Genomic DNA, 19,064 nt, shown 5'->3' with positions numbered 1-19,064 from the left:
TCAGACATGGGTATTCTATTGCCTTTCACATATTGTAGGTGCTTGAATTCAGGCACAGTTCAACAACTGCTGACATTGCAGTTTCTGCTGATAAGCCTATTGTTTTGAAGCTGAAGATGAATGGAATTCCAAATAGAGGACACAGACAATGGATCAAGAGACGGCTTTATTACCAGTGTCTCTGCAAGGTTCTCTAATCACCCTGAGAGTCCTGAGCATGGCTTTGCTTTTACTTTTTTTAAAATACTGTTTCTTTGCTCTGGGGCAATCTCTCCTTGCTAGATAATATGAGGCAAGATTGTAAAAGCAGAATAGTGATTAGAGGGAGCAGAAAGCTCTGGCAGGACTTGCCAGAGCCATTATGCTCTTTTGTAAAGTGGTCATTGGTTGCTAGGTAATCAGAACTACAGAAGAGAGTATGGTTTCCTTAGTTCCCTTCCTCATCCTTCCATTTGAGGCTCTGTTTGAAGAGCCTTATATTGACATCTATCATCACTGCTTGACTCTAGACAATTTTCTACTGATTGATATCCCTTAACCCACAGAATCTGGAAATTTATTCTCCAGTCTATGATGGACTCTATCATAGTACTGAGGGATTGCATTATCAAGTGGAGTAGGAAAAAAAATAATGAAGCAGCCTTCAGTTAGGAGGATGAACCCTCCATTAAAGTCTTGAATGTCTCTAAAGCTGAGAATGACTCCCTCCATAATTTCTTTGAGTTGTATTCCTTCCAGGTCTGGGTAGGCATGTGAGCTATCTCTTGCATCCTTTTTGTGATGTGTTCTATTAAATTTCCTTGATCACCTATGTGGAGGCAACAGTTAGATTTAATTTTCTGCAGACTCTTCACTCTTTAGATAGCATGAGGCTCTCCTCACACCATTCTTTTATCCAAACTGAAATTTCTGGGAGAGAAAGGGTGCAAGAGGCTAGATGTGCTAATGGGGTCTCTCTCTAATTTCCAAGCAGATATCATCTGATATATCATTTACAGCTCAGTCAGCTCCTTTTCCAGGGAAGATTCCCTCACAACTCTTACTGAGTGAGCCAATCTTCTTAGGATGGGAAATCTCATGAGGGTAATGCCTGCACCCTTATGAAGAGTGTGTCATATAGGGAGAAGCATGAGGGACAAAGTTGAACACAGGTCAGTCTTGCCTCTTGGCAAAGATTTCCTAGCCCTAGTTTTAAGGTTATATTTATTCTAGTTGTCCTGAGCTTTGGTGCCAACAGGCCACATGCAGAATCCAATTTCTAATGATTGATGTACTCTTTGAAGCACCAATGTCACAAAAACAGATCTATTGTCAGAGCCTATGCTCAAAGGGAGACCTTAGTGGGGAATGATCTCTTGTTGCAGCCACTGTGCCACTTCTTGGAAGCCTTTTCATTTTGACAAGGGAAGGCTTCTATCCATTTGCAGTAGTTGCACACCATGACACAAGGTAATGGAAACCTCCATGTTTGGCCAGTTCTGTAAAATAGACTTGAATATCTTCAAATGGTGCAGATCTCATTCCTTGGATCCCTGATGTGGTCCCTTGGTACACTTTGGGGTTTTGCTTGGTACAAGTTATATAGTAACGGATTATCTGATTTGTCAGGGCAGTCAGCCAAAGGGTGTAGAAATATTGGCCAAGAATAATTTCTGATTTTTCTTTTCCTAAGTGTAGGGTCTCATGAGCTGTTTTTACCAGCCAGGGCCTCAAGTGGTCAGGCACTGAAATTCAATATTCCAGTAGCCTATATCATAGGTTCAGTTCCTACTTTTATTTTCTTGTTCTATCTATTGAACATTTTTTGGCACGTACATTGATGTGTCATCTGGCTGCCAGGAAGTCATACAGTTGTCTCCAAGTCTTGGGTTTGAGCATGTTCTGAATCACTGCCTTCTAAGCTGGCCTCAATTTCCTTTACCTCTTGTGTAAATGGAATCCCAAGTATTTGACCTCATAGCAGCATGATTGTTTCTTTTTCCAAGATGAAACACCTTACCATCCCTTCCAGTACAGATAGCCAAATAGTACTTCTGCACCTCTCTTGCATCCCTCACAGGTTTTATGTCCCAGAAGGAGGTTGTCAACATATTCCAACAAATTATTTCCCAATTTCCATGGAAGACATGCATGGAGGTCCTCAGCCAATGCCCCCCCCCCCAAAAAAATAAAACAATTGGAAAGCTTTTAAAACCTTGTGGTAGTCTAATCCAGGTGAGCTGACCATGTTGTCCTGTGCCAGTTTATCCACATTGGAAAGTGAAGAAGCGTTGGCTCTCTTGGCCAGGAAGATGAAGCAAAAGGTATTTCTCAAGTCTAAGCAGTTAAATCATTACATTGAAGCTGGCAACAATCCCAGGAGGGAGTAGGGGTCCAGAACTTTGGGATGTAGCTTCACTGTATCCTTAATGATTATTCGGAGGTCCTGGGCTGGGTGGTAGTTCACAGTGTTTGCCTTCTTGACTGGGAGAAGAAGTGTGTTCCAGCGTGATTTGTAAGGAACAAGGATCCCATAACTTTGTAGTCTTTCAAGGTGTTTTTGGCTTTTCATTGGGACTCTAGTGGTATCAGATTTTGTTGTTGGTCTTGGTCCCAGGGTTAAGTTCTACTTTGACTGGGGGCTGTTTATTGGCTAGGTCAGGTGTATTGTCCTCTGCCCACATTCAAGGCCATTGTCTTAGGAAGTTCTTGTCTTCTTCAGGGCTACGCAAGTCCATCAGTCATGTAGTCTCCACTCTTCTTCCAAAGGCACAGTCAAGACCAGGATCAGTCACAGTGGTGGCAGTTCAAGATGTACCTTTCCATCCCTGAAGTCCGTTTTCACCCTCAACTTAGCCAACAAATATCCCCATAAGAGGGAAACTGGTCAATCTGGATTGTACAGGAACTAATAAATCACCTGTTGCTTCCTATCTTACAAATACTCGGCTGGCCAAAGTTTGAGACTTAGATCACCTTGTCGGCCCAATATCAACAATTCAGAAGTTTAAGGGCCTGGTGGGAGATGTCAAACCAAATAGTCTACCCCTATATATACTGGAAATTTTATTGGCTTGTGCCCAGCCTTTACATAGACCATAGGCCCCATGGGGGACTGGGAACCCGGTGCCCCTTGGTTTTCAAAGCAAAAATCTCTTCCTACTGAGAAAATAAAGCTGGTCATATACTGTTCCTTGGATCTCATAGCCATATTTCTCTTTAGCTTTGGGCATTTATGCTGGTAATGGCTCTTTTTTGCCATAGTCACATTGGTCCTTTCTAAGGGTAGACATGATATTTAAGAGTGGACCCCTTTCTTCTTTTGACTTGCCTTATTTGTGACTTGATTCTCTGTTGCTGTGCTGGGCAAGGCCAAGGCAATGAGGTCACCTTTTGCTTCATTAATCCTTCAGACTTTCTGCATGCCTCCACATCTCAGTTAACAAATATCTTGTTGGTGACTGCCAGAACTGTTAGACCATGTTCATACCTACAAAATTTTCCAGATTCTTGAGTTTTTTGGTGAATTTCCCCAGTACGTTAGCTCACAAAAACTGTTATTCATCTTTTGGTTTTCAGGGGCCTCTGGATCAAAGGGTTTATAGGTTCAGTATATCTCAAAGAGCTATTTCTGCAATGCACTCAGACTTTGACTTGGCCTCTGGACAGTCTCTTCCACCTTGGTGATATTGGTCACCTTTTGGTCTCCATGTCTCAATCCATGTAGCAGAGCAGTGTGATAATCAACTAACTGGACCATCTTATTGGGAATATTAGGGTCCTAATTTGGGTCTTCTGAAGGGTTATGTTAGCACAGGCATCCAGATCAATGGTGCCTGTTGGAGTGTTCTCTCCACTTAGTAGTAGCAGCCAGGACATGCTGAAGCTCTTTTGTACTGAAGAGGGTGAACAGAAGCTTGTGGCAGTGGACCAAGTGGGGTTTTGAGTCTGCAAAATGGTCTGAACGAGGTCAATAAGTGTATGTGGTTTCTTGGTGAATGAAGCTGTGTGGTATTTCCCCTTTAATTGGTCAATGGTAGTGAAGGACTGGTACATAAATATCAGGCATGCAAGGGTCACTGAGCCATCATTGTGGACTGTAAGGGGCTCCATTGTGATTTACTCCAATGGGACCTGGAGTCTTACTTTGAGGGAAGTCTAACTAGTGCCTCTATTGTCCTTTTGAAGATAGTAGATGGAGAATTGGGACCAAGATGCAATGGAAATTTGCAATGGAAAATTGGGACCAAGATGCAATCCTGACTGAGAAGTAAAGTGGGAGCACTGGATGACCCTGGGAGAGTTCGAAGAAGATTACCTAATTTGGTCATGGGAGGGTATTATGACCAGATGCCTGGTATGCTGAAAGTTTCTGGCTTCAGCCTCAGACCAGTATTTCCTGAGTATAAGTGAGTGGCTGACATAGAAGGAGGGCATCCTTTGAGGCACCTGAGAGAATGGGTGGTGTTTCTTTGTGGAACTATTTGTTTGATTGGGCCAGAATGGTAACTGGTACGTGGTAAAGTGGCTCCCTCAATCAAGGGATCACAGTTAATAGCTAGCTACAACTGATTCCACATAAGCAAACTTATCTGGGTATCTGGGAGCTCCTGCCACTCTCCACCAAACACTCTGGACAAGAGCCCAGTCCAATGAACCCTGGATGGGCCACCCAACCTGGAAGGAGTGTTTGCAATTGGAGTGTTTGCCCATAGCCTCAATAAAATCCCTTTTGGGAATTTTTGATTATAACTTCTAATGGAATGGACTCACTCTGACTCCCTCCCACGGTTACTGCAGCCCACAAAAATAGTTACCAGAAAGAGACACCAGTTGCTTCATGTGTCATCATCCAGTCTCCTTGCAGAGTTATTTTAGGCTCCTCTTAGCACTGGCAGGTCAGTGGTCCTAGCTATCACGACAGTACTGCCCTTGGCTTTATGAGGATGATCCTTGAACTACAGTTCAGGCGTACTGCATTTGCTTCAGGCCTATGCACACAAACCAGAGTTCAGAGAGTGTTGTTGTCCATTTCATTTACACACATCCATTCACTGACATACTCCAACAAGATTTTTATACTTGATGGCATCCAAAAATGTTCTTTTCTTTACATGCTGGTAGTTACTTGGGGAACACAAGTTCTTAAACTGTTCTAGTTCCACTGTACTCCAGCAGTTAATCAGGGAAAACAAGAAGGTAATCAGACCTCACTTAAAAATGCCTTCTCAGATCTCCCTCCAAAGTGGGGCTCTCCACTTTACTGTAACTCAGATGTCGGCAAAATACCATTTGGTCCTCTATGAGTAAGCCTTCCTCAGACAGCCAGCTGAAAATTCTGGCCAGTCACATGGGGATACTTCCTATGTGACAGAAAATGAAATAAGTCAGACCTGCACATGCAAACATCATATTGTCTCCTTAGTGTAAGAACCTGAAAGGGTAAATAAAATCTGAAGAGTACAACAGATACTGGAAAAAGAGAATGAACCTCTTCAAAAGGAATTGCTGAGATGATGGAAGGATAGGAGATTTGGGGAAAGAGATATGTCTTGTACATAAGCAGGATGGTTTGGATAATTGCACTGTGGCTTTCTGCTGGTTTGTGGAAAGGAGCTATTAAGGGGATTATTTTTATTTGTGCTTTCAAATTTTTATTTTTTTGTTTTAATTTCTTATAACTTTTTTCTGTTTTTTTCTTTCTTTTTCCAATTTTGCATGCATATATCTGGCAATATGAACAACTAATTTGAAGACAATTCTATGGAATGCAAAAGTTGTTGTCAAATTCATAGTAGTCTGTTTAGTGAAATTCTATCTCATTTGTATCTTTTCTGTTTTAATACTATTTTGTACTCTTTTTAAGAATAAAAATAATACAAAAGGAAAGAAATGATTTGTCAGTGTATTCTGGGTAAGAGTTTGTCATCTGATCAGTTAACCTCCTTCCTCTGCCCAGGTGCAGGCGCAATGTGCCAAGAGTGGTTTTTATGAATTCCAGTGCTTCCCAGTCAGTCGGTGTACCTAATGAAACAGCAGATGAGTGGGATTCCAAATAGACCACTAAGACATAGACAAGAGCAAGAAGCAGCTTTATGGCTGGTGGCTCTTCAAGGGACTCATGTCACCCTGAAAGCTTTGAACAAGGCTTTACTTTCACTTTGATACAATTTCATCTTTTTTTTCATTTTGGGGCAAAGTCAGGTGAGATTACAAAAGCAGAATAGCAGTTAAGAGGAGCAGGAAGCTCTATGAGGACTTGTCAGGATCCTGGCCTTCATTTGCTCAGAGACCATGAGCTGCTAGGTAATAAAAGCTACAGAACAGTGGGTGGTTTCCTTGGTTTTCTCCCTTACTTTATCCTGGAGTATCTTTTCATTGGTGTATATATAAAGAACAGTCTTGGAGGTAGAAATAATATCTCCCTCTGGAGCAAATGGCAAGTTTACTTATAACCTTGGAAAAAAAGATGTAGTACTTCCCTCTGAAGCAAGGATTTAGTGTGCTTATAGTTATTCATGAAACATTTGGGTTTCCTAAACTTGAGGCTCTTCTATAGTACCCTAAACAATTTCTTCTGAAAATGTCACCTTATCCTTTTTATATTAGCCTATGGAAATGTGTTCGAGTAAGCTAAACAAATATTTATGCTCTAAAATGCTCTAACTGTTCATTGTTTCAGGGCCAAGAGAATCCTATCTTCTACGAGCATCCCTAAAACCCTCAGTCTAACTTGTTATTTTACAAGTTGTGTAAAATCTCAGAATTTTAATAATTATTAACACTTGTGTAATATGATTACCGTATAAAAGCTTCTTTTAGTATTCTCATTTTATATATACCAAAAACTGATGTTCACCTGTCCAAAGATCCATAGTAAAGACAGATAGTGAAGAGCTAGGATTTGAACCTAAGTTTCTCTACCTTTTGAGGTCACATTGTCAGGCAGTAAGCACTCAAATATAGTTTAGTTCAAGTGCTTATGTTGACCTTTTCTCTAACTGAACTGTAAAAACTACTATTGAGTGATTCTAAGTTGGTATCATTAGTTGCTATCAAAAGCTGAATGTTCAGGCCAGGGAAGTAACTCAGTGGAATAAGTAATTACCTGGCAAGCACAAGGTCCTGAGTTTAATCCCTGGTACCACAGAAAAAAGAATATTCATAACAGCAGTAGTAACAAATAGCTCTGTATAATGTTTCCTGTACATATTTCCTAACAAATCTTTGTTTGTTTCGTAAGTATATTTCTGACTAATGGAAAAAATTGTGCATAAATTTAAAAAACTATAAAGATGACATTTTTTACAAGCTAGAGGGAAACATTCATGAATGTTGAAATTTTTTGTTCAGTAAAACTAGCTTGTAGGAACAAAATTCTTTAAATCATTACAACTCTACAGAACTGGAAGCAAACTCAAAAGAAAGGTGAATTTTATAAAAGATCTTGTGTTTGTACTGAATTCTTAAAATAGTATAGATTTTTTTAAATTTTTGTATTAGTTTTATAACTACTTTTTAATGTATATATGCAGCATGGAACACAGTAAGCACCAAATAAATGTCATTTGAATAACTCTATAGAGTTCCTCTTTCTTCATATAATGATGGTATTCACACATTCATCAACTTTGGCCTTCTTGATGTTTTAATGCATTGATATAAAATTTTCATGCTTTTATGTAATTATTTCTCTATTCCACAGAAAATCTTCTTTCCTACAAGGTCAAAGATATATTTCAATAAAACTTGCTTAATGTTCTCATAAATTTTGAGAAATGGAAATTGTTAAAGGGCCTAAAATGCCTTTTGTTTGTTTATTTCTCTTCCTAGAATTTGCAGTACTATCAGTTACAGTTTATATTTGAGGAGAATCTTATCTAACAAATGTAAATTGATTGATACCTAAATATGTTGTATTGAAATATGTCAAAAAGTGAAGTTTATTTTAGTTCGTCTATCATGAGATATTTCTGGAATTTGCACAGAATGTATTTTGAAGACTATGGAAGAAACCACTCTGAAAAATTTCAGTATATCCTGAGGCATTTTATTTAAGGCTTCTGCTTTTGGTATGAAAAAGTTCTCTAATTTATTTAAATTCTTTTCATTGAGTTAGTTCTGCTGGTACAACACATTTACATAGACCATAAAATAAAGCTTTAAAATTTAAGATAAACATGTTACATGAATGGGAGCTAAGGCCATTTGGAGTTTTCACGTATGTTTTAATTTCTGAATCTCATTCTTCCCACTGCAGAGAATTTAACATGAGCCTATATTTTCCTTTAGACATAAGCCTAAAATAAATAAAAATAAATTATAACCTAAAGTAAGCTCTGGAGTAGAAAGTAAGTTTTTCTATAGCTTTACTAATTTATTTTGTCATGCATGCTAACAGCATTATTATTTAGATATTTTACTTAAGCATTTGTTTTTCTGTATCAGATCACCCAATTTGTTATGGATAAACTACAAGTTCATTTGACTGTAAAGTAATCACTTTTGAGAGTAGACCGAGATGAAGAGCCAATAAATATGCTTTATTTATAAGCCATTGAATAGATATATTAGTTTTATGCAATTATTTGTCCTCACCGTGTTTATGTTCTTTCCCTATTAGTTAATACATATCTGGCAATTCCTTGGCTTCTGTAGAATTAGCTAGAATAATAGATACAAAAGGCAATTTCCCATATTTATGGGTTGTATATCTGTGTGGTCAACCAACAATGGATTAAATATACTTGAAATAAAATAATTACATCTGTTCTAAACATGTATAGACTTGTCCCTTGTCATTATTCTCTAGATGATAAAGCATAACAACTACTTACTTAACATTTACATTTTATTAGGATTGCAAGTCGTCTAGACATGATTTAAAGTATATGGGACTATATGCATGAATTATGTGCAAATATGTCATTTTCTATAAAGGATTTGGGCATATGAACATGCTTGTGTGTGCAGGAATCCTGAAACCAAAGCCCTACATATAAATGAGGGACACTACTTGGAAAGATTACAAATTCAAGTAAAGTTAACATAGAATAAAAATTCAAGTAAAATTAATCTTTTCTCTGGTATCATGTTGAAGGCCTTTTTCTTACATTAAACCTGAATGTATTCCTTGTCCTCAAAATATAAAGGGAGGAGAAAAAATATATATATAATCCCCACTTTTGCATACTTGTCAGTCTGCCTACTCAAACTTGCACAGCTCTAATTGTACCTAATGAAAGAAAAGTAACATTTTTAGGTTTCAGTTGCAGGAAACATTTTAAATAGAACTAGCCTAGAGCATTTTTCAAAATAAAATCTAAATAATGCAAGATTGTTAGCAGAAACTGCTCTAGGGCTAGATTACACGACTAATAAAAATCAACCCTAGTCTCATACTGTCAGGAAACCTTGATCTCACCTCTACTAGGTCAACAATAGTGACAGTAAAACTCAAGTAAGGCACTGTCTTTGAGTACTGGGGATCTTGGTCATCATCAAAAACCTCATATCAGGACTTGGTCATGTGTTAGCAAGCATTTTGTCAGCAGTTATTAACAAATCATTGAATAGAGTAGCAATGAACACATGCAGGGCTTTTGGCTAAAGATTTTCTGGTGAAGGGTTAGGATGGACTGAAACATTTCCTCTCTTAACCCATAATCCATCCCTAGTGTAGGTCCCCTATGCTATTATCACCACAAATTAATTCCAGTGTTTATGGAATTGTGATGAACCTGTGGCATGGCTCATATCATTGAAAGTTCAAAGCTTTACTGTCATTGGCCTACACCATGTATACTTTGGGAGGGTTAAGTAGTGGTTACATGAAAGCATCTCTTTTCTTATAGCTGAAAATGTCTGGAGATCTAGCCTTTATAATAACAGAAGACAGTTGTCTAAGAAGCTCTCAGAAGCTTAGTGTAATTTTACTGATCCTTTAGCCTCCTAAGTTCTGGCCTTTGACTCATAGCTAGTGTTTATAGTAACTGGAAAATCCTTACCCTAGCCACCTACATACATACATACACACACACACACTCACACACACACACACACACACACATTCACATGCACAAACACACATTTTCTTTCCTCACATGTTCTTTTTTCTAACTCAGTGTGTCTTTTTCATTCATTTAGACCTGCATGGCCCTTAGCACTAAACTTGAACTCTTCCAGACTTTTTAAATAGTACTCTTCACCCAGTGGCCTATATTAAACCATTGTTACTAGTGTGTTGTTTTTAGTATATTATCATTGTTCATGATTACTATATCACATTCAATTATTGTTTATTTAAAATAGTATATAATAGTCTAGTAATATTTACAGTTTCAAGATGGACACATAATCCTAGCACTCAGAAGGCTGAGGCAGGAGGATTACCATGGGTTCAAGGCCAGCATGAGCTACATAGTGAATTCAAAGCTAGCTAGTATTGTATATTGAGACCCTGTCCCCCAAGAGATTCCATCCCTGGTTACATTTATTGAATATCTACCATGTGCAGATACTCTATTAGTTGCTGTATGTACATTATTTCATTTAACAATCATAACGATTGAGAGAAGCCAGGTATTATAATCATTCCAAATAAAACTGTAAACCTATTTTTGCTCATAGTTGTATAATAAAGGTAATTCCTGTCTTTCACCTCTAGTGGAACCATCAAAATGGTTTCTTTCATAAAAAATGATTTTAAAGAGAATTAAAAAATAGATAAGATATTAGAAATGATATAATTTTTATGTATTTATTACAGAGTCTACTGGGTCTCACTGCACAGATTGAACTCGTAGTGATTCTCTTATTTTCAGTCTCCTGAGTTCTGGGATTATAGGCACAGGCCACCATGCCCAATCTCAGTCATTGTCTCAGCGTGCCCCAGGGGCAAGGCCAGCAGAGCACACTGGGGATTGAACTCAGTCCCTGAGCATGCCTAAGCAGTTGATTTAACCTGCTTAACTATCTGACGATACACAATTTTTATAAAAGAAGATGATAGGGCTGGTGACATAGCTCAGTGGACTAACCGCCTGTTTAGGCAAGCCACGCTGTCCCTGCTCCTCGGCATGCTGAGCTGGCAACCAAGTCCAGGCATCGTGATGCATAACTGTAATGCCTGCCCTGGGGAAGCTGAAAACAGGAGGATCACTATGAGTCCAAGCAGCAACATTGCACAAATAATGTTTTTATTTAAAAGAAGATGATACGTGTATCAAGCCATCTTATTTTTGGATGCATTTCAAAGTAAACTGAAGGCATTTGTATGTTTCCTCCATATTCCTCAGCATGCATACTACCAATTAGAGTTCAGTTTTGTCTAAAGTTTTTCTTTTGGTAGAAAAGGTACATACAACGGCATGCATAAATGTCAGATATACATCCACTGAGCTTTGACCAATGCAAGCTTTGACAAATATATAAAATATTTCAATCACTGCATAAAGTTGTTTTTATCTTTCTTGGATTAACCCTTTCCTATATAACACTCTCCCATATCTCACACCCTCCCCCACAACTGAAAGTCACTGTTCTGATTGTTGTCCATTACATAACATTATTCAAGTGGAATCATATGATTTATACTTTTATGTGAGGCTTACTTTACTCAGCATAGTTTTTGAGTCATGCATTTTGTAGTGGGCAATTTCTTGTTTTGACAATTAAAAACAAAACTATCATGCAAAAAAAACAGATGGTAGGTATTCAACAGTGGTTGTTTAAGCAGTTAAAGCTTAAAAGTTTTACTTTGACCAATTTTACATGCTTATGTCTGTAATCTGAGCAACTACATCGAAAAACAGATTCTTTTACCCACTTTTCAACTGAGAGAACTGAGACTAACAGAGGTTGAATAACTTATCTGATGTCTGTCACCAAGGTATTTAAACCAAGTGGACCTGAGCTTATAGTTGCTGGTTTGTTAAGAAATCACACTAATAGTCTTGTCCTTTATTGTACTCTATTCTCTGCCCAGAAATACTTTTATGTGGGATTATGAACTTTCAGAGCATTAGATAGTCTACCTATTCCTTCTATTATTGAGAGCCTGGCTAGCAGTTCTCTTTTCATGGAGGTATAACATACTATTGGGCCGGTATTTCACAAGTAAACTTCTTATTTGTATGAAGTAATACAATAGGGTAGGTATGATAAAAATCTGTAATATCAAGAAGTTTTTGGAATACTTTGAACACAAGCAGGGGTATTTCCCTCTCTTCTGTATTGAATACCTTTTAAAACATGTGGCTATTTTTCTTATCTTCTGCCCTGTCCCTGCCCCAGTCTTGTTTCTCTATTGGCTATGAATACATTTATTACTTCTCAATATACTGATCTAGAGAACTTAGGCAATATTTCTCTGAATAGATTTCTGAGAATACCTACAAGGGGCCAGGGAGATGGCTCTGTGGAATAAATGCTTCCCTGGCAAGTGCAAGGGCCTGAGTTCAATCCCTGGTTCTGGGGAAAAAAAGGAAGAAAGAAAGAACACCTACAAATGATCTAGGCCATGTTTTAATAAGAATATTGATATTAGACTATTTATCCACCTGAACCTAAAGAAAATGGATGTACCACATGAGGTTGATGTAAAACTACAACAGAAATGATATATCTCCTGAACACATACTTTTCTTCACCAAAATCCAATATTTATTTCTATAGTACTTTATAAATGGAATTTTCTTTTACTTGTATCCATTTCCTGAACCTATGGACCCATTCACACTGTCCATATTTAGAATCAAAGGTTCCTTTCTTAAGAGATCTTAACTTTAAGGTAAAACATTGTCCAGGTTCTTCAATTCCCACTTTTTTCACTCTTGAGTATGTACCTGTATGAAATCTGAAGAAAATATAATCTCTCTGATTGTGGAATGTGGCAAACTGTCTCCCAATAAATTGAATAATATGGAGAAAAAAGAAGGAAATATATGTCTAATTGAATGACCCAAACTTATTGTAAAATTACTCAAAATTATTTCAAGTACATGTTCTGTTGGGTCTTTGCCTCTTCTCTTAATTTCTTTTTGAAGATGAACACTGTTTTAAAATCAGCAGTTGGATCATTTGGCAAGTGACTCAAAATAAGTCCATTTGGTATTTTATAATCTTCATTAATCACAATTAGGTCTGTGAAATCTCTTGTGATGCATTGTGTAAATTTTTTTTTCTGCACAACACTCTTCTTCTATAATAAATATGTGAGTTGGGTATAACTGTTGAGAGCTGCTGACAGTGTTTGACCATTCTCCCATTGGGTCTATTTGATGTTGTAATGAGAATCTTGGGAGAAGTTTCTCTGTTGAAGTAAGGAATAAACTCATCTGTGGCTTCATCATATTCAGCCTCTTTATCATTAGCGTCTACTGCAGTTTCATAGATTCATTGGTTGTCAGTAGTCTTGGTTACAAGTTTTGGTGGAGCCTTATTACCAAGAGCTACTTTCTCTTTTTTTTCAAAATTTTATTGATAAACAGATAGCAATGAGACAGTTTCTTATCAAACTGGAAGTACAGATTCAACAAATAACACACTGCATATATTCTTCTTAGTGGTTAATTGCTGTACAAGATGCGGACTTGAGATCCTGTTTACAAACACCATTAGAACAAATCATTCTATTCATTAAGAGAATGCAACTATATATCTATCCTAACCACTTGGAATACACAAAAACAAAATGGACATTCATTGGTATACCCCATTTTTTCTAAGTTCCGTTATTGAATATTATAGGTGTGTAAACTCAGCAAAATATTCTAAAAGAGTCCAGTAGCCCATAATAGCATTGGGTCTTCTGTTTAACTGGCAATGTCAGAAATTATTGACCTGAGTCCCCCACAGCTCAACATAACAGCATGGCTTTACTTCCTATATTTCGTCTTCATACTTTTCTACTGGATGGTTAAGACCAAGGTAAAGCAGGACCTGTGCAACAGGAGTTGTAGCTTTTGGGTCTGAGAAGATCAGTGAAATGCCCTCAGGATTTATCTTGAGATCCTGTACCTCAGATTGTAGAACCTTTGTCAGTGCAGCCATGTGGATGATGGCTCAGTGGAATAAGTGCTTCCCTGGCAAGCGCAAGGACCTGAGTTCAATACCCAGTTCTGAAAAAAAAAAAAAAAGTAATCCTGGCTTCTTTCTCTTTTATGAGTTGTTTCTTAGAAGTCAGCTTTTTCTTGTGCTGCTGCTGTTCCCACCATGTGAACAATAAGTGTTGCTGCTCCTTCTTCTTAATTTCTAGAATGCTGAAGCCTAGAGGGAAACCAGTCACTTTAGAGGTTGGGCCCTGTCTTCTGATATTCCAGCCCTGGAGTATGCAGCCTTTTTGGGTCTGCTACAGTGGCTTTCCTTTACAAGCCTTTCTTCCTCTTGCCACTACTTTTCCCCCAGCCTTCACCATGTTGTTTGCTCCAGTGCATCTATATCAAACACATACTTTTTGATGTTCACACATTTAATCAATTAATGTTGAAGACAAATTGTTCATTTTGATTCTAGGGATAGAGTAACAAACTATTTGCAATAGATAGCCTTATGGTTATCAGCAGACAAATGTTAAAAGGTCCAAGAGAAAAGCATGTACAAAGGCTTATGGTTTGAATAGGTATATTCAAACAACAGAAAAATGCTATTGTGGTTATATCTTAATGAATGAAGAAGAGAGTGTTATGATAGGTCAGATCATATATGGTCTTGGTAGAGGCAAGGAAACCTTAAAACATTTAACACTTATGTACTTAAAACATGGTAAAGCAGAGTTAAATTGATTGAGCCAAGCTTCTTTTTCCTTTCCTGAGACCTTTACTTAAAAGTGGCTATATCTTTGTGACTTATAGAGAAGGCTGCACAATAATCTAACAAAAGTATGAAAGATTTTTAAGTTTGATCCCAAATAGCATAACATAAGCCTCTAGGGTTTCAGGAACCCACATTGAGAACAGAGAAAATAATAACGTACATGGTATAAGCAAGTTGCATTTTAACTTCAGAATTGAAGTGCTTTATTAGCATTTTTCTCTAATGACATTTGCCCAGGCTGTCAAGGACACTTGCTAGTAATTAGCTTTACTATAGACCTAAGTAAAAGTCATTTTTGTTAACTTATTTTATAATTTCAAAGCATATGGCCATCTGTATTGTTTTCTGTATGGTTCCTGGGACAGTGTGAAAATTTGATGACTAAAATTCATAGAACCAATCATCTGGTGTCATCTTAAAATTCATGTTCACCATGTTGATTCCATCTTTAGGACTGTTATCACTTTGTAGTTAAAAAAATAATTAGTTTTGTGTCAGTACACTTGGTACTTTATATTTTTGGCAGCACAAATCCATTAATGTTTAGAATAGATATGGTCCTGAAATGTCTTCCGTAAGTAAGATTAAATACCATCAAGATTTATGGTTGACCTTTTTTATGGCTGACCTTCTTAGTTTTCCTAAGCTGCTTCTGATCTCTTTACCACAGATTTCAATTTACTTTTGTGTTGACATCTTCTGGTCTAGGTCAGGGAAAAGTCACCATGTATGCATAGAGAAATGAATGTAAAGTATTTTATTTATTTTTTAGTTGTTTGTTTATATTTAATCAGATATGTTTTTGAACTCACATATTGAGTGAGCACTAACCATGGTAGGTTATAGCACAATTTTTATTCCAAAAATATTCCCACATAATGAGTTAGCCAATTAATGTCCCATTTCTATATTTGGCTGATTATAAAATTCAACTTTGAAATATCTTGTAAGTGATACTATTGTTGAAGAAAATTAATCACAACTTATCAATCATTAGTAGATTGTTTTTCTTTATGGGAACCCAAAACTTGATCCTTGACACATTTTAATAAATATTTTAAAAGTTATACTCTTTGTTTTGATATTATTTTCTATAAAAGAAATTTTGGCTTATGAACCCATGCTAACATTTAACAATCTTTGCAATAGCTAGTAAAGGAATAGCCACAGAGAAAGAAAAGAAATAACTGCAATAATTATGGAAACTTTCACACAAGAGTTCACTTTCAGATTTTCAGCGTGACAATATATACTATTGGGAAAAACATTCTGCCTATTTTAAAGTTTTGTGGATGAGTATATCTCCCATATGTACCACAGTAGATGCCTCAAGGCGAGATGTCCACATTTTCATTTTATTCATATCATCCTGTCAGTTGAAGCAGGAAACATCTATGTACAATTATGATATTATTTGTGATTTCTAGGTAATGCCCTAAATGGAAAAGTCAGTATGCTTGAAATATATAGAGAAGAAAAATGTAAACATTCAATAAAGTCATTTTGTTATTTTTATGTTCCAACAGAAACTCCACATATTGCATGAAGGTGTCAATGTCCTTGACTGTTGCAGAGAATGAATCAGGCCTGTGCTACAACAGCAGAATTCGCTACTTAGAAAAGTCTGAAGTCACTAAAAGAAAAGAGATTTCCTGCCCAGACATGGATGATTTTAAAAAGTCTGATCAGGAGCCACATGTGGTGTGGTACAAGGTAACAGCATGGTGTTAAATGCATTTTGATCTCAGTCATTAGTAAGGTTGGGGATAAGGAAAAGGAAGATATTTTTTCCAAGTTGCTGATATTTAATATTTCACTAAGAATCTACAGATACAAAACTAAATAATTCAGAGTTATGGCTCCTATGGATTTCTGTCAACAGGTGCCAGAAGCAATTTACCTTCCCCAACTGCTAAAAATAAGTCAGAAGTCCCTCTACTACAACTAAGAAGAGCAAATGGAAAGAAAATTAAAGGTTTAAATGACACATGAAATAAATTATTTGGGGAGCACATAAATATTATTTACTTTTACAACAAATACCAATCATTGCCAGTTGTACTTACAAAGATTGAGAAATAATTGTTACTATGATTTATAGTACAAGAGCAATTGCAGTGAATGTAAAGTACAGAAATGGAGTAGTGCTGCATGAGTGAATATGGCCAAGGTTTGGCTTACATAAAACAAGTTATGCTCAAAGGTTGAACGGAAGAGAATTGAATGAAGAATTTATTTACAGAGGTATGGGTAGGGTTGCTTAAATCAATAAGGGAAGAACTCATCAATTATCATCCCTGGGCTTTAAACAAAGAGAAGAAGTAGCAGTGTCACAAAGCTAACAAGAGTGGAGGTAGTCTGTCAAGAGCTAGATAGGGATGAAGTGGGTGCATCTCTCTTAACTCCTGCCCACTGTTTCCCTCATAACCCAACTCCCACAATTTAAACTCAAGGGGAAATAAGAGGGTAATGGTAGTAGTTAGATGGTATAGTGTTTACTTTCACTGGCTATAGAGAAGAGCAGAGACTGAATCTAGAGAGGAAGCAGAGAATAACTACATAATCTAGCAATGGTATTCTGGGTGCTAGAGTGGGGGCCCCATGGTCCAAACACAATACTAAATAGTCTATGCTGGCTCAGAGCCACAACAGTTGAGACAGTACACACTTTTATATATGGTAGCTGGAAATGACCAACAAAGTTTTTTCTGCAGGTACTAGGCACATTGTTGGAGCCAAACGCACAGGAATGATGGAGCTGATTCTTTCTGTTCCCAGAAAAGCTTAGACCATAACTCTCACAGCTCTTAGGAACTTTTGTGTTTGGAAACTTCTCCATTTTTACACACAGGGGAACTCACCAATAAATAACACATACATTTTCTGAAGCATGCATAAAACCTTCATTGTTTTTCTTAATGAAGACAATTTTGTGATAGACAAAAGGAATATAATATTTATTTTACATAAATGTAGACACATAATTGTACAAGAAATATCACAAAGAATCAACGACTTGGATCTTATCTTATTAAAAAGCTTCTACACATTAAAAGAAATCAACAGTGTAAAGAGATGAACCACAAACTAGGAAAGGATATTTGCCAGCAATTCCTTAGACAAAAGAGAGATATCTAGAATACATAAAGAACTGGATTGAATTAACCCTCCAAATCAAAAGAGCCAATCAAAAATTGGGCATCTGAAGTGCAGGGGCCGGAGGTTTGATCCCCGGGCCTGCCATGCCTGCCCCAACCCTAGAGCACTCTGAGATGCATGGTGGCACATGTATGTAATCCCAGCTCTTGAGAAGCTGTAAACAGGCAGATCACTATGAGTCCAATCTAGTAGTGTGACCCTGAACACCCTGTAGACCCTTCCCTAAAAATACAAAAGAAAAAAATTGGGCACCTGAGATGAATATACACTCTCAGATTAAGAAGGGCAAATGGAAGATAAAAAACAATGTTCGTCATCATTGGTCTTTGAAGAGATACAAGTTAAAACAATGCTGGTGTTACATCTCGCTCCAGAAAAATTGCTATTATCAGCAAATCAAACAATAACAAGTGCTATAGGTACTGTAGGGAGAAAGAAACCGTTCTCTGCTATTTGTCAGACTGTATACTGGGGCAGCTACTGTGAAAATCAGTATGGAAATTCATCCAAAAACTACAGGTTCCATTTAATGCAGCTATTCTTCTTCTTTTTTTTTGGCGGAACCAGGGATTGAACTCAGGCCCTTGCACTTGCCAGGGAAGTGCTTATTCCACTGAGCCATCTCTCCAGCCCCCTATTCTTCTTCTTGATATCTTCCTCAGGGAATTAAAAGCATCATAGCACAGTGATATATGCATAACCATCTTTATAGCAGCACAATTGCAATAGCTAAGTCTTGGAAATAGTTCAAATGTCCATCAACCGATGAATGAAAACATGGGTTTTTACACAATGGAGTACTATTCTGCTATAAAGAAAGATACACTTCAGACATTTCAAGGTAAATGGATGCACTTTGAGGACATACTCTTAAGTGAAATAAATTGGACACATATTTCTAAATAGTGCATTGTTTCTCTGCTGTGAGGAACTTAAAGTGTAAATAAGGACCAAAGTTTATAGTAGGTATTGTGGAATGGGAAGAAAACAAGGAAGGAAAAAGGGGAAAGGAAGAAAAGCAAAGGAATAAAAACAAGAAAAGTCATAAAATGGAGACAAAGCTTTTATAAATAAAAAGTGGAACAGGAGCAGAAGTAAAGGGAGGGAAATGG

The 19,064-nt window shown here is 37.2% G+C and overlaps 1 protein-coding gene and 1 pseudogene across 2 annotated transcripts in view; one reads left to right on the top strand and one right to left on the bottom strand.

Annotated features, from left to right (window-relative positions):
- Positions 1-19,064, top strand: part of Il1rapl2 (interleukin 1 receptor accessory protein like 2) — a 1,644,749-nt gene that overhangs the window by 851,842 nt on the left and 773,843 nt on the right. For both annotated transcript variants that reach the window (XM_004646205.2, XM_004646204.1), the window contains one exon: positions 16,320-16,506. In XM_004646205.2, coding sequence (XP_004646262.1) covers positions 16,320-16,506 — 187 coding nt within the window. The remainder of the gene's footprint in view (positions 1-16,319; positions 16,507-19,064) is intronic.
- On the bottom strand, positions 12,659-16,141 carry LOC105740995 (annotated as a pseudogene).

Source organism: Octodon degus, unplaced genomic scaffold (assembly GCF_000260255.1).
Source record: "Octodon degus isolate 3935 unplaced genomic scaffold, OctDeg1.0 scaffold00259, whole genome shotgun sequence".
Classification (NCBI taxonomy): domain Eukaryota; kingdom Metazoa; phylum Chordata; class Mammalia; order Rodentia; family Octodontidae; genus Octodon; species Octodon degus.
The sequence above is the reverse complement of the archived record's forward strand: the minus strand, read 5'-3'. Positions and strand labels throughout refer to the sequence as shown.